Source organism: Lissotriton vulgaris, chromosome 7 (genome assembly GCF_964263255.1).
Source record: "Lissotriton vulgaris chromosome 7, aLisVul1.2, whole genome shotgun sequence".
NCBI classification, from domain to species: domain Eukaryota; kingdom Metazoa; phylum Chordata; class Amphibia; order Caudata; family Salamandridae; genus Lissotriton; species Lissotriton vulgaris.
Genome location: NC_141695.1, coordinates 1,432,429,680 through 1,432,455,651, shown reverse-complemented (window position 1 = coordinate 1,432,455,651; position 25,972 = coordinate 1,432,429,680). Strand labels below are relative to the sequence as shown.

General features: G+C 42.3%; 1 protein-coding gene across 3 annotated transcripts in view; it reads right to left on the bottom strand.

Moving 5' to 3' along the window:
* SRC (SRC proto-oncogene, non-receptor tyrosine kinase) overlaps positions 1-25,972 on the bottom strand; it is a 257,634-nt gene that overhangs the window by 17,749 nt on the left and 213,913 nt on the right. For all 3 annotated transcript variants that reach the window (XR_015297608.1, XM_086932231.1, XM_086932230.1), the window contains 6 exons: positions 25,653-25,802; positions 24,836-24,991; positions 7,793-7,972; positions 5,914-5,990; positions 5,582-5,735; positions 735-866 (listed from right to left, as the gene is read on the bottom strand). Coding sequence is in view for 2 of the 3 variants with exons in the window: in XM_086932231.1 (XP_086788357.1) it covers positions 735-866; positions 5,582-5,735; positions 5,914-5,990; positions 7,793-7,972; positions 24,836-24,991; positions 25,653-25,802 (849 nt within the window). In the remaining variant the exon portion in view is untranslated. The remainder of the gene's footprint in view (positions 1-734; positions 867-5,581; positions 5,736-5,913; positions 5,991-7,792; positions 7,973-24,835; positions 24,992-25,652; positions 25,803-25,972) is intronic.

Below are 25,972 nucleotides of genomic sequence, written 5' to 3'. Positions count from 1 at the left end.
ACCCAGTGTGAATTATTTCACGTTTGTTGCTCATTTCCACCTATCCTCTCGAGCTCATGCCTGCAGATATATAGACCACCAATCAGTTGAGAAGTTTCCGTACAGGCCATCTAGCCAGAACCTTCCTACATGCTATCTCGATTATCATAAACAAAACTTCATGATGGTTTCTCTGAGCCAGCACACTCTGGGTGCAAGCCTTTTTATGCCTGGAATCAAAGCAACAGGAAACCTCCCCATCACCTGGGTGATCATGATCATATCCTCTTTGCCAGTTTGCGCAAAAGAAGGACTACTACAGCAACAGTGACCAACAAACCCACAAGCAATAAGGTTATAGGGGCAGAATAAGAGCATACAGCGGCTCATCACGGACAATGACAAAAGACTTCCCACGCTGACCGTCCTTGCAACATTCCCTGCCAGCAAAATAGAATTCTCAAAAACAAAAGCATCCTATCTCACAGTCCTCTTTGCTTCACTACACACACAAGAGCAGAAACATATGAATTGTTAAGAGCAGCATTCATTTTGATATGCAGTGTACAAGAAAGCAACTCCCTGGTGGACATTAGCTTTAGGTTGTACCAGAAAAGAAAATAAAAACATTAACTTTACATGGCATAGCTGAGGGAGGCACCAAAGGATAAGGCCGGAGAGTGCACATCTGGAGATGGGAGGACCAGTTTCCCACACCAACAGCACTTGCTTTCCTGGGAGCTAGAGCTGCTTACCTGGATAAGGTACCCTGCCTTTCGTGGTGAGCTCGGTTAGTAGGATCCCAAAGGACCACACGTCAGATTTGATGGTAAACCTTCCATACAAAGCAGCTTCCGGAGCGGTCCACTTGATGGGAAACTTTGCACCTAAGAGGGAGAGAAATGAGAGGATGTAGAGGCATTCAAGAACAAAACAAAGCGACAATGGTACTTCATACTGTATTAAGTCGTTGTTTCAATTTTCAAAGTAAGCCACCCACACTGTACCCAGGGGTCCTCAAGAGTTAAGAAAAAATGGATGGATGAATAATCTAAAAGGAATACCTCCATTGGGCGTCTTCCATAAGCATTTAAAGAAGGAAGGTGAGGACCATCTACTCTTTTTTTTTTTTTCAGTACTTGTGTATTTGTGTGTTCCATTGGCTTGTTATTATCTTTACCCCCTCGTCACACCTCTGAAGGGCTTTCAGGTACTACTCTCCAGGTCCGTCTCATGTACTAAAGCAGATCTGGACAGTATGACGCGTTCCAAAACCTAGCCCTATTGTAATGTTCATCAGCTTTTCACCCTTTACAGCTTTTGGATTGGCCATTACACAATGGATGGCTGTGGTAAAACTAAGCCCTCTACTTTGTATTCAGAGAGTAACTTGCAATGGGTAGAATTTCTTCTCCGCTTGCGTAAAAATCCCCTTTTCGCATCTGGATTTGATGGAAAAGCAATGTGGCAAATCCACCATTTTATCTCAACAGCTATGGTAACCAGTGGGCTTGGTGGCCTTCCACAGTCTGGTGTCTGTAGCTGGAAGCGTCTTGTCCATGGGTGTTACAACGGTGTCGTCGTTCTCACCATCCCATTAGCTGTTACTGCTGTGATGGGAGAGCACAGTATAATGCAATCCGCAGCATTCTCTACATTTTATTTTGCCCAGGGATTGACCTCATCTAAGAATAAGCAGACTGCCAGGCCTACAGGGCCTGTCCACAGAGGGTAGATGCAGCATGTCCCACTGGCCTACCTCCCAAAACATGAATTGAAAATACAAGCTTAAGACAACTGGTTTGAAGATATAAACCGAAAAATGGACCAGATAAAATGGCCATCTGTGTACTACACATCATTAGTACACTGCAGCAGAAAGCATTACTGGTCAATGTACAGGAGGTATGCCAAGGTCCACATGCATATATGGGGCAGATGGACACCATACTGTCCTCCTTCGAACGTAAGCATGCACCTAAACAAATTGCAGACTTACAACCCATCTGGAATTAATTAATCCTTTAAGGGCAGGGCAAAGTATTCCCACCACCCCTTGAATATTGGCAATAACAGCCTGCGGTATGGATATATGAGATATCGAAAGCAGTAGATTTCCCGAGAAGCAAAATGATCTGTGTCGTCACCATGTGTGCACCAGCACCTTCCTGCAAGTGCTGTGAACGAAAACCAGAATAGAAACGCAGCGGATTCCAGTTTTATGTGGAGAATTCGTCTATTTTAGAAACAAGATCATTTCCCCCCATCTTTGATATGCAGACTAAGTTGGAGATGGGCGAAACGTTCGCCAATTCATTGGACACATGGTTTCTTCAAAGACAGAGACCAAAGTCTCTGGCTTGCGATTTGACACATGTTGAACAATGCTGGCCTCTGATTTGGGGCAGAGTGAAATTAGCTCCCCCATATACTAGAGAAGGCCCTACAGGAAAGGAAACGCTATATGGGCTGGGTTAGCAAAGCACTACTCGCTTATTAAAATCAGCAGCGGCACGTGCAGGTAAGAGCGGTGCGGCCGGGTGTGTGTGGGGGGGCGGATATTTCGATAGACGAACACACACGAAAATTAATTATTTATTTAATTTCCCACCACCTCACTGCTCTTACCGCTCTTACCTGCACAGGCCGCACCTGGTTACAATATTGTTAGTTTAGTTTGTCGCACCCGTCTGGGAAACCGCAGCAGGTGTTAACAGAGGTGAGAAACATTGCCTAATATAACAGGATGCTTGCTTAGTTCCAAATGCAAGTGATGTTTTGTCTACAATATGATGTTTACCACAGTGGAAGTTACAACACAAACCCTTATAGTGCAGGCAAGTACGACAAGGGCCCTTAATTAGGGTTTTACAATGCAGGTTAAAAAAAAAAATATATATATATATATATATATATATAGAGAGAGAGAGAGAGAGATATATAGCCATCTATATCATTTTTTTTGTATTATTTAAAAAACGAGGGTTTGAAGGTTAAGGGATGGGTTATTAATAGTCGTGAGTAAAGGTTTTTAGGGTTCAAGAATGGGTAGATGTACGTTTTTTCTGTTACAGAGGTAGGTAGAGATAAAGGGGATAAGGATTTTTGGGGGGTTTAGGGATGGGTAGATGTAAAGAGAGGTAAGGGATTTTTAAGGTTCAGGGGTGGGCAGAGACAAAGGGAGATAAGGGTTTTTATTGTACAGGGTTAGGTAGCCGTACAGTTTTTTTAGAGTACGGATTTGTTTTTTTTTTAAGCAAGAGAGAGAGGTTGTTATGATGGATACCCAGCAATTACATTACAAAAGGGGTGCTTGGGGTTTCAGGTATAGATAAGGGAATTTTTAGGGTTTAGGTTAGAGTAGAGGCAAAGTGATGTTAGGGCTTTTCTTTTAGGATATTTATGTTTATATTTATACATATTATTGCATGTGTGCGATTACACATGTATACATATTTTAAATATATATGTACATAAACATTTTATGTACATTTATTTCTACATAAAAAATATCAGTTGTGACATAAAAATCGTTTGTGCACTATGAGTTGTTAAATACCACGTTGTAAAACAGCACGTTCGAAACACATTGCAAAAATCAGTGATAAATGCATGCGCTGTAAACATCATGCATTGTACCCACTGATATTTGCATTGGGATAACCTCCACTAAGAACAGCTACTAAGATTCGCTCTAATCCCAAGGAGAAATAAAATGCGAGTAATTCCTAAGATTTTGATAAAGAATCAAAATCCATTTCGGAGTACCTGCATCTCCTTAGAATAACCCAGGTTTCTTACGTTCATACAGTACAGGTGGTCAACCAAAAATACATGGAAAACACAAAGGTCAGGCCCATTTTTATCCCTTAATTACTGCGTTCCCTCCTCAAGGGGACAGTGGTTTATTTTCATTAGCGCTAGTCCCATTTAAAAAAAAACAGCTGCTACCTACAAAAACCTGTGCTGCGAACATCTTGCCTCAAGCGAATAAACTACAATACAATCTTCTAAGCAGGAATTACTGCAGAAAATGCTCAAGAATATTTTAGTAGAAGGGTATTCCTAAAGCTACAGTTTACAATTCGACCTAGATATATTTTAGACCTGCAGAAACAAACCACTTTAATGTTTAACAAAGTCAATTTATTTTGTGGATTAACTTTAGGAGTTTTTAATGTTTTAAGTGGGGAATAATTAACTTACACAATTCAGCAGTCCTAACGGGGTTTCATACAAACTTGGGTGGTTCATTATAAATGTCAGAACTGTTTTTTAGATGTTCTGAAATAGTTGGAAATAACAAATCCATCTGGATAACGTTGTCTGCATCGAACGGAATGTTTGCACTTTTGAACATACAATTCTAACATATACAAAATTGAATAAAACAGTAAAAACTTTAAACTGTCAATGATGCTTTCAGTATTTCTCAACATTTTGAAGAAAAAAAAACACTGAACTTTTAGAACTACTTAACGAGCAACATCCTATTTAGTTAAATATTCGAAATGTTTTGTACTTATTTCACAAATCCTGAAAGGTGATGAGACTGATTAACTACCTAACTGTCTAACAACTTAAACTTGACCACAAACCAAAATAATTCTTAATTCATGTGCAGAATAGAGAGATGTGATTTACTTTCATAACGGGGTTGAACATTTCTACACAACGCTGAATTTGGGGATCAACATTTTCAGAATTGAGCTAAGGAAAGCAACTTTTAGAAGTTGAATGGACTGTAAAAAAGATTTGGGCAGTACACGCCATATTGGACACACAATCCTTATGAATAACTTTAGAATATCTAAAAGCATCAAATACACTGTCTCACTAGTCTAGGATAAATAAGAAGCCATAACAATAGTGATCTTGGCGAACATGGAAGTACTCTATGATTGAAGTAAATCGACAGAATGAACCGAATGGGGCTGATATTTTGTGTTATTACACTCTCAATCGCCGTTTAGCGCAGGTAGTAGCTATGCTATCCGTACATGCTGAATTTTAACAACTTTAAGATCACTGTGTTTTCATTCTAATTGACATTTGTCAAATATTCTGAATTAAGCCTTATTTTCTGATGTTTTCCTGCTTTCTATTTGTTACAGTTGTAGCTTATAATCACATTATTCCCAAAAATGAGATCACTCTGTGGAGACCGGATGTGCAGATATCTAGAAACACTTTGAGTAATTAATTTTGACCGGACAATTCCAGATAAAAACTGCTGAAGTTGATGTGGAAGTTTGGTTAGCATGTGATAATCAGCTGAAGAAATTTAGACTATGGACAGTCAAGGCAAGAGGTGCAGTAAAATTATTGTGGCCATAGAATTTAATTAAGTGTATGCCATTTATGGGGAGTAGTAACTTTCACTATTTGAGGTAGCTTAATGGACACACTGTTAAAATGTAACTGCTTAGAGAGCAACATCTTTGTCATTTACTCAGTGAAGGGTTTAAGAAGCTCCACCTGATGGCCCCCCATGAACACATTTCTCCCCTGAATTTATACCTTTCTGTTCAACCTTTTGGGAGAATGTATTCATATATTTTCTTTGCCCAGATCTTGAAGCCCAAGAGTTGCCCACAAATACCTTGTCTGGCAGTATATTCGTTATCCTCTATCAGACGAGCCAAGCCAAAGTCTGCCACTTTGCACACAAGGTTCTCGCCTACCAAGATGTTGGCTGCTCGGAGGTCTCGGTGCACATAATTCATTCGCTCCACATACGCCATGCCTGATGCAATCTAGAATACAAACAAAATCCAGAGTGTGCATTGGGTAACACAATGAGTTGGTCAAGATTACCTGATCGCCACAACATTTCCATTCCATTCAAGTCACCAACGGATAACCATTACAAAATAATTTTCAGTAATATTAGTTTTCAATTCGAAAAACATTACCAACTGCTAGCCAACTCACCTGTGCAGACATATCCACAAGCTGAGGCAGCCGCAAGTACTTGCCCATATCACCTTTAAGGAAATCCAGTAGACTGCCTGTGAGAGAAAACACAAGTACAGTGATGAAGACCGCTCCAGGGTCACCATCTGACCAGTTAACAAAAATACTCTCAAAATATCATTACCGCATTAGAACTTCAACAGCGAACCCCTCTATAATAAATCATCCACTGTCCATTACCAAGTCACCTGGCAAAACCACTCATTGCTAGCGAGCGACCTTGGGGAGCTTTTATTCATTACCACCTCACCCACAAATATGCCACCCATATCAAAGAACCCTTTCTGAGAAATCTTAGGACTCATTCTTAGAACTCTAAGAACTCTCTAAAAACTTGAAAGCTTTCTAAGCGCTCCAAGAACTCTTTCAACTCTAAGAACTCCTTTTATGAACTCATTCTAAAAACCCTTCCTAAGAACTCTTAATAAGAAATCCAACAACTCTTTGGGACACCCGTTCCAAGTTCTCTTCTAAAAACTATTTCTAAGCACTCTAATATCTAAGAGCTCTTTCTAAGTACCCTTTCTAAGAACACTAATTTGAAAAAACATTTCTAAGAAATCTCTATTATAACTATTTCTAAGAACACCTTGAACTCATTTTAGGCAGCTCTTTCTAAAAACACTATCTAAGAACCCTCTCGAAGTACCCTCTCTAAGAACCCTTTTTAAGAACCCTATCTAAGAACACTAGAAAACAATTTAAGAACTCTAACAACTTTCTGAGAACTCTAAAAAACTTTTTATAACAACTATTTTTAATAACTTTTTCTAAGAATTTTGAACGCTTTCTAGGCACTCTAAGACCTCTTGCTAAGAGCTCCAAGAGCCCTTGCTAAGAACTTTAAGGAAACTTTCTAAGAACCTTTAGAACTCTAATAACTAATTCTAAGAATCTTTTCTAAGAACTATGTCTGAGAATACTTTCTAAGAACTCTTAGAACTTTCTATAAACACTAATAACTATTTCTAAGCACAGTAATAACTGAGCACTCTAACAACTCTAAGTCCTCTCTCTGAGAAGTCTCTCTGAGAAGTCTCTCTGAGAAGTCTCTCTGAGAAGTCTCTCTGAGAAGTCTCTCTGAGAAGTCTCGTCTCTCTGAGAAGTCTCTCTGAGAAGTCTCTCTGAGAAGTCTTTCTGAGAAGTCCGAATTCTTTCTGCAAACTCCAAGAACTATTTCTACAAACTCCATAACTCTTCCTACAAACTCTTGCTAAGGATTCTTTTTTAGGAATCTTCATGTGAAATACTAATAAACTATCATATGCTAATTTATATGGATTTCTGCAACACGCTTGTTCTCTAAGAAAAAGAGTGTCCTGTAACTCTTCCCACTAACATGTCCCACCCATCATCCTCTGACTTAAAGGAGTACCACCAAGAACTTGCATACCAAAAGAACCACTACCCGATCGTTTCTCAAAATAAGCCTGCCTAGAATATCACCAAACGAAGAAATTCACTCCATCCCACAACCAGTTTCTGCTTCCATGACAATCTCACCCTGCACAACTAATCCCAGATATTTCCCAGCACTCCACCCCCTTCCACCATGGAAACCCCCGCTTAGCACCTCCCATTCCTAGTTATCTCCACTGACCCCCTCCTCGCCTAAGGAATACGACTTTCACAGTGTTCTGCTAGAAAATACCTTCTCACTCTGCAGCACTTTATTGGAACCCTCTATCCATGACTAACTCGTTTTTGGACTATTTTCAGGAAAATGCGCTAGTAGCTTCTACCACAAACACCATCCCCAGACATCACTTGGTCATGGGGATTTCTATCCACCCAAAACAACCCTCCAGGGAAACAGTATGTTTCTCTGGTGTCACACCTTTGCTCATGTATTCAGTGACAATGTAGATTGGCTCTTCCGAAACCACAGCATACAGTTGCACCAGCTTCTCGTGGCGTAGCTTTTTCATAACTTGGGCCTCCTGAAGAAAGGCTTCGGGTGACATAGTCCCAGGCTTGAGGGTTTTTATGGCTACTCTGGTGGTGCCGTTCCAGGTTCCTATGAAAGAAACAAAAGATACTCCGGTGAGATTATGCACTATGAACATTTGCCAGTCAAGTGGCTGTAGCACCACTGCTACAAAAAAAAACATGGTGGGAATTTGACACTAGAAAACACCTGGTTAAAACGGAGTACTTGGGCGGTTTGTCATGTGTGTATTTACAGGAGGGGAAGGGCCTTTGATGCTTATGAAGGGTGAGCAGACATCACGCATACATAGGCAATGTGGAAATCCGATCTTTCCATCCTCTTTAGCACTATATCAAAAGAATAAGTAACTAACATGGGTGTTGTCACAGGAGGGTTTTTTCGTGCATGCTGATGCTCCTCAACAAACGTCAGATGGATATGCACAAAACTTAGCATGCCGAAATATAACCAAATGCACAAAGCGAGAGCCAAATTTCTTACGGATTTGTCAAGTGGCACTAAAGTTGTAAGGAGACAATGATGGCTTTTCATTGGAAGTGGAGACTGGAAGATATCTACACATTTCCGGTCTCCGACTGTATAATTTGCAGATCACTGATAAGGTCCTGTAGTACATGCTACCTTCTTAATTAGTTGTTCGGCAGATTACTTTCTGGTGAGAAATGAATTATTGCACAAGACCAACAGAATAGTCATGTCCCCGGGCAGCTTGCGTGGGCGGGATTTAATACTGCTAGTATTCCACAAACATACTGATCATTCTAGTTCCAGTTAAATGTTTTACACATTACACACAAACCTGTATTGGACCACAAGAATACTGGAGTCTAAAAATGTAAAAATTACTCAAACACGTTCTCTGCTTTCCTGGTACAGGTTCTAACAAACTAAAGCTACTTCCCCCTCAAAAAAATTATGTATGTGGCCATCAGCTAGGGATTGAATTGTCAATCCCCCTACAGTTTTGTAGCAGCTAGTTACAGACTGGAAAAGTCCTCAAGACTCAAATCCGAGACCTCTTCGCAGCATTGCCCAACAGTCCGTGGGCCCTAAACGTGCCTTGAGGTGGCAGAGTCTGAAATGAGCAATAACAAGGAGCAAGTGTAGGTTAATTTAACAGAAAGCTCATCTGGAGTCCCCTCAAAATACCATAATCATATTAAAGCCTCAAAAATGCCAATCTTCAGGCCTAAGGTAAAGAATTTCACCCAAGCACATAGATTATGACAAGTCCATCCTACTTGTCTAACAATGAAAGACATTGCTGCCTGGTTATGATATAGTGACAAATGGCAAGACATTTCTCTCCTTTAATTCCCCAATTACTTTCAAAGAAGCACTACCCAAAATCACTCAGCATTACAACACTCTCCTCATTAAAATATTTTGTGAGTTCATTTGAACTAGCCCCTTGGTATTAAGTCCATGCTTCTGGTCTATGCTTGTGTGAAGGTTGTAGAGTCAGTTTTTCTTCTTCTTGTCTACTTGTCAGAAAAGGCAAGCAGTAGACAGCCACTCTGGAGGGGAAGCCAACTCCAATTTAAAGCTACAAAAATAAAAGTATGCCCTTCCAACAACAGTGTTTTCAACAGAAGACATCATTTAGATTCCTACAGGCAAGTGAAAACAGAAACAACTATTACAGGCAGCGATGTCTACATACAAAACTGATTTAACAAAATCAGCCACACCTGACTTGTTTGTGAGGTGAGAGCTTGTGTTGAGCATATGCATGAATATGTGAGTAACTGGATTATAAAAGATTCTGAATCTTGCCTTTTTTTTGTTCAATAACGGCAGTAATGTTTGAATGTGTTATTTGACCCACTGCTACAAATTCTCGGGCATGCCTGTTGACATTGTAATTGTAATTTTATTTATATAGCGCTAACTACCCCTGACAAGGTGTTGATGTGCTTTTTGGCGAGTAGCATGCTACTCCAGAACCCAAGGGATTAGTAGTGGATTACTATAAGGAAAAATAAATATAAGATGTTAATATGAGCAGTGCACATGTTATTCTGTTATACTGCTACGTTTTTAAATCAGTCTATTAATGCCCGGAAAAGTATGTTATTTTAAGAATCATGTCTGTACTTTTTCTTTTTTATGGTATTATCTTCATCTGAATCTTGTAAATATCTGCTATTTAATGTGTTTTATCCTTGTGCTTTTATGGTCATTTTATATGTACCGAATAAAGCTTCATGAATTGAATTGATTCTGTTAGTCTGATTGAATAGGAATAAGGAGGGATATGAGAGGGTAGAGCCTACAAAAGGGTCATTAGGAAGATCAAAGTAGTAAAATGAGGTTTGGGATGAGTCAAAGGAGAGATACAGGAGAGAAGAGTCTATGAAGTGTTATTTTGGAGATCATAGTAAGATAGAGGAGGGAAGTGTTCAGAAAGGGTTATATGGGAGATCATAGTAGCAGAATGAGGTTTGGTATGATCAGAGTGGAGGTAGAGGATAATATCAAGAGAGTTATAGGATACGACAGTAGTGCATTGGAGGGTGTTGAAGACTTTGTTTTCTTTCTTTGTACAGTAGGAGTCAAGTAATAAATATATAGCATAACTACATAGAAAGGTTAAACATGCATAAAGAAAATAATAAAGATTTATAAAATGTTATTGAGTAAAGTTCCATATGTGCAAGTATGGATAAACAGTTAGAAATTCTGACTTTCAGGTGTTGCTGTACGCAAAGCTAATTTATTAGTGTATTTTTTTATTTTATGGTTTTCCTCAATATTTCAATAGCGGAGCACTTGTAGATACAATTGTTATGATCATATTTACGTATTGCGATCCATAAGGAAAATGAACAGAGACCCATAAGCATCTAGTAAAATAACTTAAAGGTTAACTATGCAGTGACCTAAATATATATGTTGAGCTTAAAATAATGTGTGTATATATCTATACACACATTATTGTATAAACATTATTTATTTGGGGCTTTGCTGTTTAAGAACTATATTTTGAATCTCTGACCCGACTCCACAACACTCTGAAACCATTTTTCAGGAGGAGTTGACCCTAGTAGAAACCAACAAATTTAGAAACGCTGCAAAGTACTAAAGTGGCCAGCAGATGGTGCCCCTCTCAATCTTTCTGCAGCTCGCGAGTCAAATCAGACCATAAACATTTTCGCAGAAGCCAAGAAGCCTCGCTGTATGGAGATAAACTGTCTGTAACGCTCTCATTTCCAAAATACTAATACAGATGCAACCTCCTCTTAAACAGAGGAAAGATTTCTAGTTGCACCCTAAATACGATACTGGCAGGTTCACTTATCAGGTAGGGCGTAAATACTCGTCTTGAATCAAAGCGAAGCATGCTCAACTTACTTCGGACAGATCAGAGGTCCGGAGGACTTCTTAGGTTTTAAGAAAAAAATAAGAGCGCCAAATCATGTACTTCCGTGCGCACTATACCAATGATTTTGTTAAAAAGTTATACGGTCACAATTGTGAATGTTGAAATATTCCAGTGCATTTGATAGTGCGTTTTAAAGTCTGAACATCTCTGGGAAACTTGGAGGCTCACTCACTCCATTTTTTTAAATATATACAGCATTTTTCTTCACTTCTACATTTCACTTCGTTTGCAGCACGTCTCTTGAAAGTTAATTCAGTTATTTGTGACTTAGAAAGTGGTTGTAGGGTGAGCGGTAGAACATAGCTGCCAAGGTTTCAGATTGCTGTGAGTGACATTTTCATAATTTCTGTGTAAATATGAGTGACATTTCAAAGACAACGAGTGACACTTTCTCGTGACCAAAAATAAAGGAATGAAGACCAGGGAAACATAATTATCAGAAATTACACCCATTTGAGCAACAAGAAACTCTAATAAGATTTTAAAACGACTGCAAAGCACCAGGAATGGAAGGGCGCTTATCTAACCGACATGGCACACAGACTCCGATCATATGTAGGGTTATTTTGTTTTTTCCATTTGGCACTATAATCCGCTTACAGTAATGCCTTTAAAAGGGATAGTGTGGGTTTCTGGTGAGTATGCACTTGTGGGTAAGAGTTGACTGAACTCACAAAAGCCATAACGCCTGTCAGTTTCAGGTCATGTTACACATTATTTCTGGGTAAGATGAGGGATAAGTGGGTTACAACTAGTCCACTTCTCCAGCTCAGAATTGATAAATTCGTCCAAAGGCACCACAAATGCTCTACCAGGCTGTGCTTTGCCGCGTCTCGTGCGCAGCGCTGGGTGGGGGGTGACTTACTTATAGTAGAGTGACCTGCTGCTGCCCAGCCACGATGTGCAGCACACTGCCACTCTGCCAGTGCCTGTCTTCATCCAGGCAGCTGCTGTTGAACACTCAAGTAGTCGGACAACTCATCTCCTCGCCTGCCCCTCCCCCCCCCCCCGCATTCCTCCTGGTGCCAGGTCTGGCCAGCCCAGAGCTGACTTTCGCCGGCTCAGCTGCCAGGAGGTCAACTGCTGCTGCAGCCTGGTTTAGCGGGGCGCAATCGATTCATGCGGCCCCCTTTGGCAACCGCTGGCGGCCATCATGTCATAAGAGAGGCGGTCTTGTGAGCAGGCATCCTGCACTCTCAGATTCCCCCGCCGCTTTACTTCCTGTTCCTCCCGAAATTGACGAGACGGCACTCTACCGATTTAATCCCGGCCCCCTGGTGACACTGTCGGTGATTGGCACATGCAGTATCGGACTGAGAGGGCAGCCCGGTCCCCTGCAATGTGTGATGATTCCTGAGCCGCGCTGGTGCCACATAATTTGCTGCAATCTTGTTTCCAGGGCAACAGGCAGATCCTGGCAGAGTGCCGTCGAGAGATACATTTGTAGCGCTCTCAGCCGCAGAGCTGAGAGCAGCAGTCTCTGGTTAACTGTTTAGGAACAACGGAAGCAGGCGCACCTCTCTCGGAGCAGCAGAAAGAGCCCGGGCACAGTGACAGGCGCCGCTGGTGGCTCGCCTGGCAGCAGGTGGCAAAATGCGTGACAATGCATTTCAGTGCGGTGATGTGGATCACCGCACTGAAATGCGTGAGCGGCACACCTGTTGTGTGACGCTTGGCAGGACTGCTAGAAATAACAAAATGTACACAAGTCAAATCACATGCAGCAGGAGACATATAACAGGCACACAGAGTAATGCTATAGCGCAAGCTACAGAAACGAAACGGGTTCAGAGAGCAGAAAGGCTGTACTAGGTTTACAGGTAGGGAGACCAGACATGCCGGATTTGGCCAGTCTTGGTTTTTCAAGGACGGTCCCGGCACTATTTGCTGAAACCTAGGTGCATCCCGGATTTTGAGAAAGGGTTGGGTGAGTGCGCACAATAACCATAGGTCCTACCAGGGTTGGCTTGGGATTAAAAAATTAACCAGGGCACGCTAAAGAATATGGCCCACATTTGCATATTGCCTTTACGCAAAACACTGCTTCTGCGAAATTTTATTTAAAAAGTTTAGGCAGTGTTTTTTTTTTTTAATACACGGATTCGTTTACACTTGTGAAACGCACCTGAAAACAAGTGAGGCTACTTCTGCTCAGGCCCCCGCTCCATATGCATATATTAATGGGCCGGCCCAGTGAGAGAAAGGGAGTGACACCTCTGTCGCTGATAAAAGGGAGGTAATGGACGCCCATCTACCTGCAGAAAGGCCGCTCAGGCACCCACTGGGCCGCTGTTGGCATTGAGCAATGCAGAAACCGACCTAATCGGCCCCCAGGTTGCTCAAAAAAGCAGCCCACAGCTGACATTCAGATACCAGACCCTCGGGCATTGCCAGAGTGCCCACGTTACCAATCTGACGCTGGCTCCGTCCCTCTTTAACACCAGGATCAGAAGTTGAGCTGTTTAAAGAGCTCTTTTAACACCACTAAAAGAAGTTCAGTTTCTTAAAAAGCTGCCTGCTTAGCTGCCTCGCCTCACTCATGCAGCACAGAAGGATTTAATGAGGGGTGAATAGGTGTCCGATCACTACAAGCCACGATCATTAGCAGTCTGCTCCTGGGTACTCATCTAAGAGGTAAAATGTATACATGTGCACGCTTAAAAAACAAAATCAAAATAATAGTAATAAATATATATCTTTTTTTTTGCGATTTATATAGCGCTGGCTAGACCCAAAGCTATCAGAAAGCATATTTATATATTAGTCTTTCTGTGACCTTAATGTGGCCCTGACCAAAACATAGTCCCATTTCTATGGCTGTAGAACTGTTTTTCATTCTGAAAATCTGTTCACTCTACTTACAGGCTCAGGTCTTAGACAGTAGTTGTCATAAAGGCGTGATCAAAGAAAAGTTTGTAATTTTTCCCCATACTTCATAAAATGACATGTGGCAGTGAGTTCCTTGTGGAACCAGGGAACCAGCAATAAATCTGCTGCACTCAAAAGAAATTATCACTCAAATATCTACTTCAAATCTTATATAGAATATATCTGGAAACGCCATAATAATCTATTTGGAAGTAGATTACCAATTTATACATTTCCAAATATTAATAAAAATATATTACCAAATAATGCATTTTCAAAAAAGAAATTTCCAAATAATATGTTTGGAAATACTTTAAGTTTTTCCCCAAAGAACAGTTTAGCACTTTCTGAAAATCAACACATTTTGCTATCGAATCTAAACTTTTTTGTAGAAATAAACTTCATTTTCGAAGTGTAAATATTAACAAGTTTTATGAAAACAATATATTTGGTTAAGAAATGTCAGGTTTTTATTTTAAGTAAATACATGTCTGGTTCCCAAACATATACCTGTAGTGTTCATGAAGTGCTCAAATGCACTACTACCACAACAATGACAGATTACATCTTGTGTGCCCTTAATGCACCAAGAAAAACCAAGGATTTACATCACATGCTGGGAATTCTCACAATATGACCTCCATTATTACAAGGAATTCAGAACTCCAGGTGTAGGGCACATCATGCCCTATATGCCTAAAATATAACAAGAAAGGGCTTCGTTGTGTGGAATCTGGATCCCAACTTTCCAGAGATGTTAACATGTCAATAACCAGCATTCTGCTAGGGACAGCGGTATGGCAGGTGTAAGCCCATTTTTGCCAGAGAAGCCAACAATATGCCAGCAGTCTAGTTACTTATAGAGTTCAGTCTTACTCTAGGCCAACAACGTGGTGCTTATGGCCCATACGGGGTCTGTCGCCTTTAGTAGATGGCTTTATTTCTTTTATGGACAGGCTAGATTTTCTGTTAATTTTACTAACACATATGTACTAGTGGCCGAGCGGCGGAGACCTCGTATGAAAAGCTTTAACGCGGGCCACCATATTCTGGCTAAGGTTTCGGCTTTCCCCTACATCGGAGTGTTATTTGTGACCAGTGGTCGAAGTGGGGAAATAAAAGTAGGGGAACTATGGGTGGAGAATCAGGGGGCAGGAATAACCAGAGGATTGGGTCAGTGGGCGGAGTCAGGGATGTGGCTAAAAAGGGCGGGGCCACCAAAGCAGCCTGATGTGACCTTTGTGTTGGTCACAGTGGGGGCAGGCAGGTAGAGTTGGCAGTAAATGAGCTATAAATCTCAGAGGTAGCAGTTTTTGCGATAACCTAAGATTGAGATCCCTTTCAGTGTTGCTTTGTAGGCCCCTGTCCCCAGACACAGAGGGGAAGGGGAGGAGGTCGTGGGCACGGCAAAGGTCTTCCTCAGTATGCACCACAGAGGAGACATGGCTGAATGATCAAGCTATCATTTTGAAGTATGGACTATTCCTGCTGTCCTGGGACACTTTTTCAAAATAAGCATTTGCAATGCAATAGGTCTCGCATTAGGAAAGTTTGAGCTGTTGGTATTGTAAATGACACATTTTATATTTATCTGTTGGTTTTGAAAATACCAAAATTATTAGCTTTGTCATTTACAATGCCAATAGTTTTAACTTTCGCAAATGTGACACCTATAGCATTTGTAATGCAATATGTGTTGTATTTACCTGACTTAGATGTTGAGTGCAGTGTAATTATGTGGCGTGTAATTATGTGGCACTGAGTGGTATTTGGAGTGCATGTTGCATTGAGTGCAGTGTAATTATGTGGCGTGTAATTATGTGGCACTGAGTTGTATTTGGAGTACATGTTGCATTGAGTGCAGTGTAATTATGTGGTGTGTAATTACGTGGCACTGAGTTGTATTTGGAGTGTATGTTGCATTGAGTGCAGTGTAATTATGTGGTGTGTAATTATGTGGCACTGAGTTGTATTTGGAGTGTATGTTGCATTGAGCGCAGTCTAATCAGTAGAGTGTAATTATGTGGCGTGTAATTATGTTGCACTGAGTGGTATTTGGAGTGTATGTTGCATTGAGTGCAATCTAACTATGTGGCATGTAATAATGTGGCACTGAGTGGTATTTGGAGTGTATGTTGCATTGAGTGCAGTGTAATTATGTGGCACTGAGTGGTATTTGGAGTGTATGTTGCACTGAGTGCAATGTAGTTATGAAGCATAATTATGTGGCACTGAGTGGTATTGTGTGGAGTGTGTTGCATTCAGTAGAGTATAATTATGTGGCGTGTAATTATGTGACACAGTGGTATTTGGAGTGTATGTTGCGTTGAGTGCAGTGTAATTATGTGGCGTATAATTATGTGGAGTGTATGATTTATTCAGTAGAGTGTAATTGTGGGGCGTGCAATTATGTAGCACTGAGTGGTATTGTTTGGAGTGTATGTTGCATTGAGTGCAGTGTAATTATGTAGCATATAATTGTGGCACTGAGTGGTATTGTGTGGAGTGTGTGTTGCATAGGGTCCAAACCATGAGGCGAGCCCTCACCCCCCCCCCTAGACACTTGCTTGTTGTTTATCAACTTTATGTTACGCAATCACAATCCGGCCCTTGAGCCCAGGCTCCTTCCTGCCAGTGAGATAGATCAAAAGAGACTTCTTGACCGTGCACAGACAGGCAAAGGGAAAAGAACACAACCCTTCTGAGATGCAGGTAGGTTACGTTTTAAATAAATACTATTATTGTGGCGACTCGTTACACATTTTTGCCAATACTAATATTGCATTGCGAATTCGAGGGTGCCTACCGCTGTTGCCCCCAAAAGAAATCACCGCCGCAGCCCTGCTCCGTGAAAACCGGAAGTCAGGCACTTTTGGCCGAGACGGGGGCGGGCCTGCAATCCAGCAGGAAGTTCCGCCCGCCGCCGCCGAGGAAGCAGTGAAGCCGGCCGACTCCGACCAGCGCTGCAGATGAAGACACGGAACACGCCGAAAGAGCCCGGTGAGTGGGAGGGGAGGGGGTGTACGCGTGTGTGTCTGTTCGAATGTGTCTGTGTGGGTCTGCGTGTGTGCGCGTGGGTCTGCGTGTGTGTATGCAGTGTGTGTATGCAGTGTGTGTGGCTGAGTATGTGCGCATGCGTGACTGTGGAGTGTGTTTGCGCAAGGGAATGAGACACGAGAGGGGAAAGGTGACGTGCGCGCCCACGAGGTGAAATCCGCGTCTGCGCTCGTGCCCCTCTCGTGTCCACTCTCCCAAATACGGGCAACATTAGTTGTCTTCGCTGACAGCTTGCAATGCTTCGCATTGCAAGCTACGTCATCTCGCCCTAAAAAAGAAGTAGGGGAACGGACTGTAATAAATTTAAAAAGTAGGGGCACGCCGTGCCCTTCAGCTCATGCCCACTTCTACCACTGTTTGTGACCGCCTACAGTAGCGAGCCCTTTAAGATGGGAAGCACATTGAACTGAATAAATCCGCTGTGCCATAACCACCTTTGCCAGTAGACTGGGCTCAGGGGCTCCGGAAGTTATCTTAAAACTGTATAAATCCAAGACTATCGTGAAAGTTGAATACAGTAGTGAGATGTGGGGATATATCCCCTCTCATAGTTTACAGGTGGCGGAAAAAAGTTTTTACAGCAGGTCCTGCACGTCCCCCAAGGTACACAGGCTTGGTCTGTCCATGAAGAGCTAGGGGTGGATTACCTGGCAGATCAAGTGGTAATTAAACCATTACTTTGCTGGATAAAAATCTGGTCACATGAACATAAGGGTTTGAACCGCTTGATTTTAGTGGATTGTTTGGCCAGGGATCAGGGCTTTAAAATTCCCTGGATACGTTACATTAAGGAAACTGCACAGGCCATGGGAAGGCCAGACCTTTTTTTTTTTGCACATGACACTTTATGCCCTGGGAATTTGAACAGCACAAAAGAGTTATACTATAAATTTGTCACAGCCCAGCGCAAAAATACTGAGCTTAGTAAACCCTCAGTGTGGGCTTATGTAATGTTAAAGTCTGAGCCAGGTATGGAACCATAACTTAGTGCATTTTTTAGCGCCCATGGTAGATTTTCAATTTTGCGCTTTACATTTAACCAACTCCACCATCTTTTAGCCGCACCAGTGGGATTTTGACCTCATTCCAAAGAGGCCCCTGTGGCTGCGATCTTTAATCTCCTCAGGACACGCTTAATTTCGTTTTATTGTGTAAATTATTCTCAGTGCCAAGAAAACGATTCCTCCGTCCCTTACTTAAGACCCTGAAGTTTAGACAGGCAAAAGTGGCGCTTTCGCATTTACAGCTGCTGCCAAACCCCATACCCTCTTTGTTGTGATCATTTTTTTGCGGGCAGTCTATAGATCTAGGTTATCAAGAATACATTGAACCCTATTGCTTTGTATTTGAGGTTATATTGGTGGGATGGGGTACATAACCTTAGATTTGTGGGTTTAGTAACTTGCTTTGTTTTAACCTGCTGTGTACTTTAATCTGTTTGTATTTTTAGGTCTGCCGCATTGTATCTTTTTATGGATGGGTTGTCATCCGAATAAAGAATGAATTATTATTATTATAGAGCTCAAGTTATGCACTTATTCATCTCAAAGTGTTCTGGCTCTGAACAACCTACAATAACTACTTTGAATGCAGTTACCTTCTACTACAGAAACACGGTCCACTTGGATTTGGGTGTAAACGTTGTACTGGTCATTCCTCCATACATTTACGATGACTCAACTCCACAACTGGGTAAAAATGTGCATGGGGTTAGGCCAAATAGTGTTGGTGGAACCAACTGGCTGGTCTATGTCATCTGCACTTTCAATTGCCATGTGTCCTGCATCACGCTCTAAATTTGCCATACGCAGGATAGCACGAGAGAGAATCGCTAGTTACATTTGAGCTGATCAGTTTTGCTCTTTTATTTGGGAAAAGATAAGGAGTGGAAGTAAAGTCACTAGCGGTGGTGGCATCTGGCCAGTCTTCAAAGGATAATGCTTTTGGGGACCCTCCAGGACGAATTGTGGGTTGTTTGATCAGATGTCAGCTGGATGGACGTGTGAACGTTGAGGACCTGAGAGGGTAAGCATCATGAATGGAGATATGGAGACTCACCTGAAGGCACATAGCAACAAGAGAGTTTATTATTGAGCCAATCTTGAACCATGGGTGATATGCACTTGCAATTTTGGATTGGAACCTTACTTGGCCTTTATGGTATGTGTGGATGTCCGTGGAAAATGTTGGAACGAGGACAAATACATATTAGAGGTTGGCATTATCCGGGATGTCTGCTATATTGCGTATATGATGTTTAGGACAATGTAGAGATACGTGTTTTAGAATTATTGCTTTGGTAGATATGACAATGGATGTTTTGATGCAGTTTTATTGTCGTTTTGGCACAAACTTGTTTTATTCTCCAACAGTGGTTTTGTTTTTGCTTTAAACTACTATTCCATAGATGCCAAGTGGCACCTTGCCACGTCTAACATCTTCAGCTTGTGCAGTCATTTTATCCAACAACATGTATTTTGGGAGAATGCAGTGGACAGAATGTGGTTAGGAAAGCAGGTAAGAGGCATACATTTTAAAGAATAACATGGTAACAGCCATACACAAGAATATGCAAGTCACCTTGTTCTGTGGCTGTGAGCCTCGGTATGGTCAGAGACTCAGTAACTTGCAATACCCTCATAATGGAAGGTTAAAGTTATTTTTTCCCATAGAGATCATGTTGAAGACTAATGGTGCAAAGAAATTGCAAAACAATTACTAATTACCTTCTGCACCGAAAATGCAACATGTGCTACCCTTAACTACAGAAACGACACAGAGTTACGTATGAAAGAATGGGACTAGTTTTCTCCAATAGTTTCTGCCCAAATACATCCCATTGATTCTAGAGTGGGTACAATTTGATTCTACTTCTTAGAAGAACAATGTAGGCTCTCTTATTTAAGACAAAATGGGATGGGTAATTCCAACTCATTGGAGATAGAAACCTTATGTCAGGCAGGGTCAGGGCCGGCCTTAGGCATGTGCAAAGTGTGCACCTGCACAGGGCCGCCAAACCCCAGGGGCCGCCACGACGAGGATCGGATCCAGGATCGGAATGATTCATCGTGGCACTGGCGGCCCCTAGCAGGATTTGGCGGCCTCCGACCCCGGCTTCCAATTTTACTGTCACTTAGTTCCGACCAGTTCCAAGCCCTGACACTGACAGTGAGCCTGTGTATGTTAAGCAGTTTGTTGTGTATCATTTAACTGGACTCTATGCGGAAAGGACAGTATATTCGTTAGGAGTGTGGCATTTGTTGTGTAAAGGATGTGTACATTTGCTGTAAGCAAACACCTAGAGAAGGGTACCAGAGCGACAGAATAAAGGAGCACTCCTATTATTCCACAAACAATAAGAAGCAGAACTATTTTATAAATGGTCCAAACTTAAAGAAAGAGCGGGAAGCATAAACCTAAGAATATGTAATTTCGTCTCGTGCAGCAGCACTCGTGACAGCTACAGTCACAGTCTTCAGTTTCGTTGTAGCCTGTGCATGCAGCCCCGGATCTTCCTCATTCCTGCTGGTTTTGCACATCTGATGCTGCTACAGCTGCTTCTGCCACAATTTGTGGGCACCTTGTGCAGGCGACACCTCAGCCATCAGGCTATGTGTGCACCACTTCTCGGGTAATTAGGCTGACAACAGGGGTGTCCAAGTACGTCCAGGAGGGTCGAATCCCTTGAAGATGTTTTAAGATTGCCACTGACTTATGTTAATTAGTTTCATTTACATCTGAATGTGTGTTCTGTTTCATACACATTTTGCAATCTCCCCTGGACCTATGCAGGGCATCCGCTGTTACTGTATATCCAATACAGAAAGAACTGCTTCTGTTGTGCTGTTTTTATACTTGGAACAGCCACCACGGCTTCTGTGACATTTTTGGAAGAAGACTTTATGCAAATAGTCTAGCTGAGACAACTTTAGCTCTCTTGTGCCTATGAGTTAATGAGATTCTTCTCATTGCATAAATGTGTAAAGCTTTAATATTCCAAATCATCCTGTGAGGAGCATGAATCGGCAGACACTATGTCAGTCACTCAGTGCACCTGCCAAGCAGGTACAGAGTGAACACAGAAACAGACTTTGGCAGCTTCAGTTCACCTTCAGCAGTTGAAGAAGAAACTACTTGTGCTAGGTGTTCAGACTATTTACAAGAGCGGTGCAACCTGTAACAGGTACACCTAGCCACAACAGGTCGGAGGCAACAGTAATATCTTCACGGATGTAGTGAAATATTGTGACAAAACCACTGCTACCCTCATCGACTGTAGAGGAGAGCGACCGTCACTCCAATGTCTATGCATGCATTGACACAGTATGACAGCAGCGGTCCTAGCAGCAGGAGAATGCACGTGCATATACGAATGTGTGACACCTGCAGCCTAAGATGTCATGAAGCATTGGCAAAGAGGACAGTTGCCGAGGCCCCCACCTTCCAAGGAGCCTTGGGGAACTGAATTTTCTATATCACCTCTGTATATTCTACTTCTCTTTCTAAATAACTCTTCCTCTCTCCGCCCCGTCTGGACCCCCTCTTCAGGGGCCCCCACCTACGCTCCCTGCACAGGGCCACCATGAGCCTAGAGCCGGCCCTGGCAGGGTAAACACCTGTCGTTATTTTTCTTGGACTGTTTAGAATTATCTGTGTCCGTGAAAGCTGCCACTTGTTTTCTGCAATACAAGGAAAATCAAAAATCACAAGGACAAAAAGAAATCGGGAGATGCCAACCATGCACAGACGGCCCTCGGGACTTGTGTATGACTTCAGGAGAGGGATGGACAAGACACTGAGAGGTAACAACAAACAACACCCAAACAACAGGAGGAGAATTCAAAACCCTACCACCAGATGGCGGACTAATGCCAAATAAGTTCATCAAGAAAAGATTTACGCTGCAAAACTGCATAACAGCTGCTCACACTAGTGTTCAGGGAGCTGAAGGCATGAGAAAGAATTCAGCCTGCCTTCCACCTTACTCCCACAGAACTAACTAGGGAAAGCTATGGTAGGATGGTCATAGATAAGATCATGCACATCTCTCCCTTTAAAGAGAAGCACACATAAACCCTCTTTCTTGAAATCAAACAAGTGATCAACCAAGTTTGGAATGTTCAAGGCCCCTCTTCTGCCCCAACCCTTAGATTGCAGTCCGTGTTTGAAGAACAATTAGAACATTGGAAGTTGAGCGCCCCATTAACACTATCCATGCTCATGACGAGCTCAGCCCGTCATGAGGCACGATTGAGCTGTGCTCATGATGAACTGAGCTCGTCATGGCCGTTGGAACGTTCACACACGGGGATAATTTCCCCGCTGTGCTGTACGTTCCAAAACAGGTGTGGCCGTGACGAGCACCGCTCGTCATGAGCACAGCTCCACTGTGCCTCATGACGATCCGAGCTCGTCACAAGCACGGCAGCGCCGCACGTGGCCCCCATGCACAGCAGGTGAAAAAGCCCCGCAGCGAAGGGGTTAAAAACAATGAAATGCTCTTGGATTCTAATGGCCGGTAGAAGCACGGAGCATCAACATTCCAATGTTTAACCAAGGCCCTACGGAGCCCGGGGGGAGGGGGGGATTTCAACCCCCTCAGGCTCTGTGAGATCTGTTTTACAAATGAGAACATTCTGCACTCTAGCTGCGGAACAGTCTAATAGCCTTAAAGCCCTCAGTAGTGGACTCTGCCGGACATTAAATGCCCCTTCCTTGTTAAAGGCCCCAACGTTGGAGCAGCCCTATAATGGCCGGTAGATCCCGCTACTTCTGGCCCTAAGGGTATAGTAGCAGGACATAAATAAAGATGCACTGCATCGGAAACATTCCTCAGACTACCTTTTAACGTTTAAATGTACTTGCTAGTAGGTAAAAATAATGCATGTACTTGGTGCTAGAAAGAAAGAATGTTTAAGGTGTGAACTGCACTTTGTGAGTTTCTGAAGTGTTTCGAAAGAACTTCGAGTAGACCAAGGGTTAGCATGGAAGTGAGTGCTGTATTCCAACCTTGGTCTCAGACATCAAAAATTAATTAGAGAGAAGAGGAGAAAATAAAAGCACAAGAAATCAACAAGTGCCAGGAATGTGCTTCATGCTAAGCGTATTTGGAATGCCATAAAAGTTTTGGCAGGACATGACAGAATGTGGAACTGAAGATAAGTTATTTTGAACAGTATGGAGTAATCGAGTACAACCATTATTTATCTCACACAATACTATTGCCAGGAGGGCTGGGCTAGAAACCAGAATCATCCCTGGGAAAAATGTTCAAACCAGCCATACTTTCACCAGGCAGTGACGGGATGAACCTATTCTGTTATGGTTGGGTTATGGCAGTCCCTGTACACCGAAAGAAGCCCCTCAGCAAGCAGCCCACTATGGAAATTCCAGAGTGGCACAACAGAAACCAGCGGGACCCTCTTTGGACTTGTACTTGTGTTGACCATCTGTTTACTTACTTTTATAATATTGCCGGACGTCCTCAGATGTGTCCTTAACCCCTTACATGCTGAAGACGGCCCCCAGCCGTCATGCATCACGGTGCTCGTGTAATGATGACGGCTGGGGGCCGTCATGAACTCGCCCACTCTTTAAAACGGCCGCACAGGCGCAGAATCACGGCCGCGCCCAAGGGATTAAAAGCGACCTTTTGTCTTAATGTTTACAATCAGTGCCAAGAGTGTCTCCATGTCTGGTGGTCACCCTAGTGTCAGGTAATACATTTTTATCATACTTGGATCGACTGTACATTTAGTACAAATATGGTATCCACATAATTAACAGTACTAACAAAATAATATGTTGTATTGCCACTACAAATTCTTGCACAAAAGTAAAAAGATGGCATCTGCAAAAGATGGGGAAGACCTATACTGCACAGAAGAGGTGCTAGCTAAAAGAAGAAAATAATTTGTTCTCCCCTCATCTGTGAAAATCCATGTGCATCCTATTGCTTCGTCCAAATGATCTACAACTGGACCACATATAGACAAGGCATTGAAAAAAAATAACCTTGACTGGAGTATGCCTATTCTCTCCAGTGAACAACATTAAAACAACGTGAAGTTTTCAAGGTAGAACCAGGAAGGTCAGGAGAAAGGGGACACTGCGTTTCTATTATGATAACTCCAGCCAGATTTTCATGACCGAATTCACAACAGAAACCATAAAAGTTAAATAACTAACAAAGAGCCAGCGAACAGTGAGCATACACAGCAGAAAAACAGTGCAACAGTTTGAAAATCTTCCACTTCTGAAACATGCAAACTCAAAATAATCGAGAAAAATCAATCAATCTTTAGACATGAGAAATAGAGATGCAGAATGGATTTTTGCTGCTAGGGTTTCAGATAATTCACCTTAACTATGCATTCAAACTCGGACGTTATACATTGTGCACAAACATTCTGGTCGGACTATGTAAACTTTACAAAAAGAGGGTGATATGCTACAAAAGGGAATGAGGCCTAGGCCTTTTTCCTTTCTCTTTTGTACCTACAGCTATGGTATTTTTGTTACCGAGACTCCCATTCCGACGATGGGGAATGATACAAAAGCATGGGAATCTAGGAAAGTTCCAATACTGGGGTAATTTTATTTTTAACAGGTAAACTCACCCATCCACACTTCTCCGAAGCAACCCTGTCCTAGTTTTACTTCCAGGCGTAGAGATTCGCGGGGGATTTCCCAAGCATCCTTAGCTAGACCTTGAGTTTGAGGCTTCGCAGTTGGGCAAACATTGGTCAGCCGGTGGCACAAACCGTCAGCGTGTTCTAGAATAAATTAGGGAAGAACAGATGAGAGAGTGCAATGCCGAAAAGTATATAAAAGTTAAATGGTCTGTTAATATTTTAACATTCCCAAATACTTTGGGCACCAATGAGACTCTGGTAGTGCTTTTTCACATACTTAACCACCCACCTTGTAGCTAAAACAGGTCATGCATCTCAGTCATACGAGCAGAATGAATACCAAAAATGTTGTGGCCTGCACACCTTGCTTCGGCAGCTTTAGAAATATAAAACACTAATAGGGGGAATGTATGATTTAATCTCAGTTGCTGGCAATTGCTCAGGGCTACATTCCTGTGGATTGTCTGGTTGCACACTAGGCACCTCTAGACAGATACCAGCCATATGCAATTTAGACTTGGTTCTGATCCAATAGAAACAGTACAGGAAGAAATGCCAAGATAAGTCATATTTGTTGTTCTCTGGGTTTCGAGTATGATAATTACTTTTCTTCACCTCATAATTTAGTTCCACCACTGAATATCAGCACATGAACTAAATTATGCGCAGGTTTCGAAAAATGGATATACTACACTATGCCCCTTGCACCACACACTACCATCAAACCCAAATAAATATATTCAGCTGAGCAATGATAGCTGGTCTATCTACTAGATCAACAACAATCCTCCCCGTTACGTACTGGAGTAGTAGGCGACGAGCTGCTGCAGGCTGGTGAACTGCGTGCGTGATGTGATATAGAAGCCCCCGCTGTCCAGCTTCCGGATCTTGTAGTGCTTCACGTTAAGCCCTTTCGTGCTGTCAAAGTCCGAGACAGAGAGGCAGTAGGCACCTGTGGGCAAAGTTATAGTGTTACTCCTTCTGTACCAAGTAAGGGATTTTGTGTAAGATGGAGACAAAAATGGAACGGAGGGGCAGGACAGATGCCAGGAGAAGGAAGGAAACATAAAAAAAGCATTCAGATGAGTAGAAGAATTCAAAGGGATGCACAAGAACAGTAGG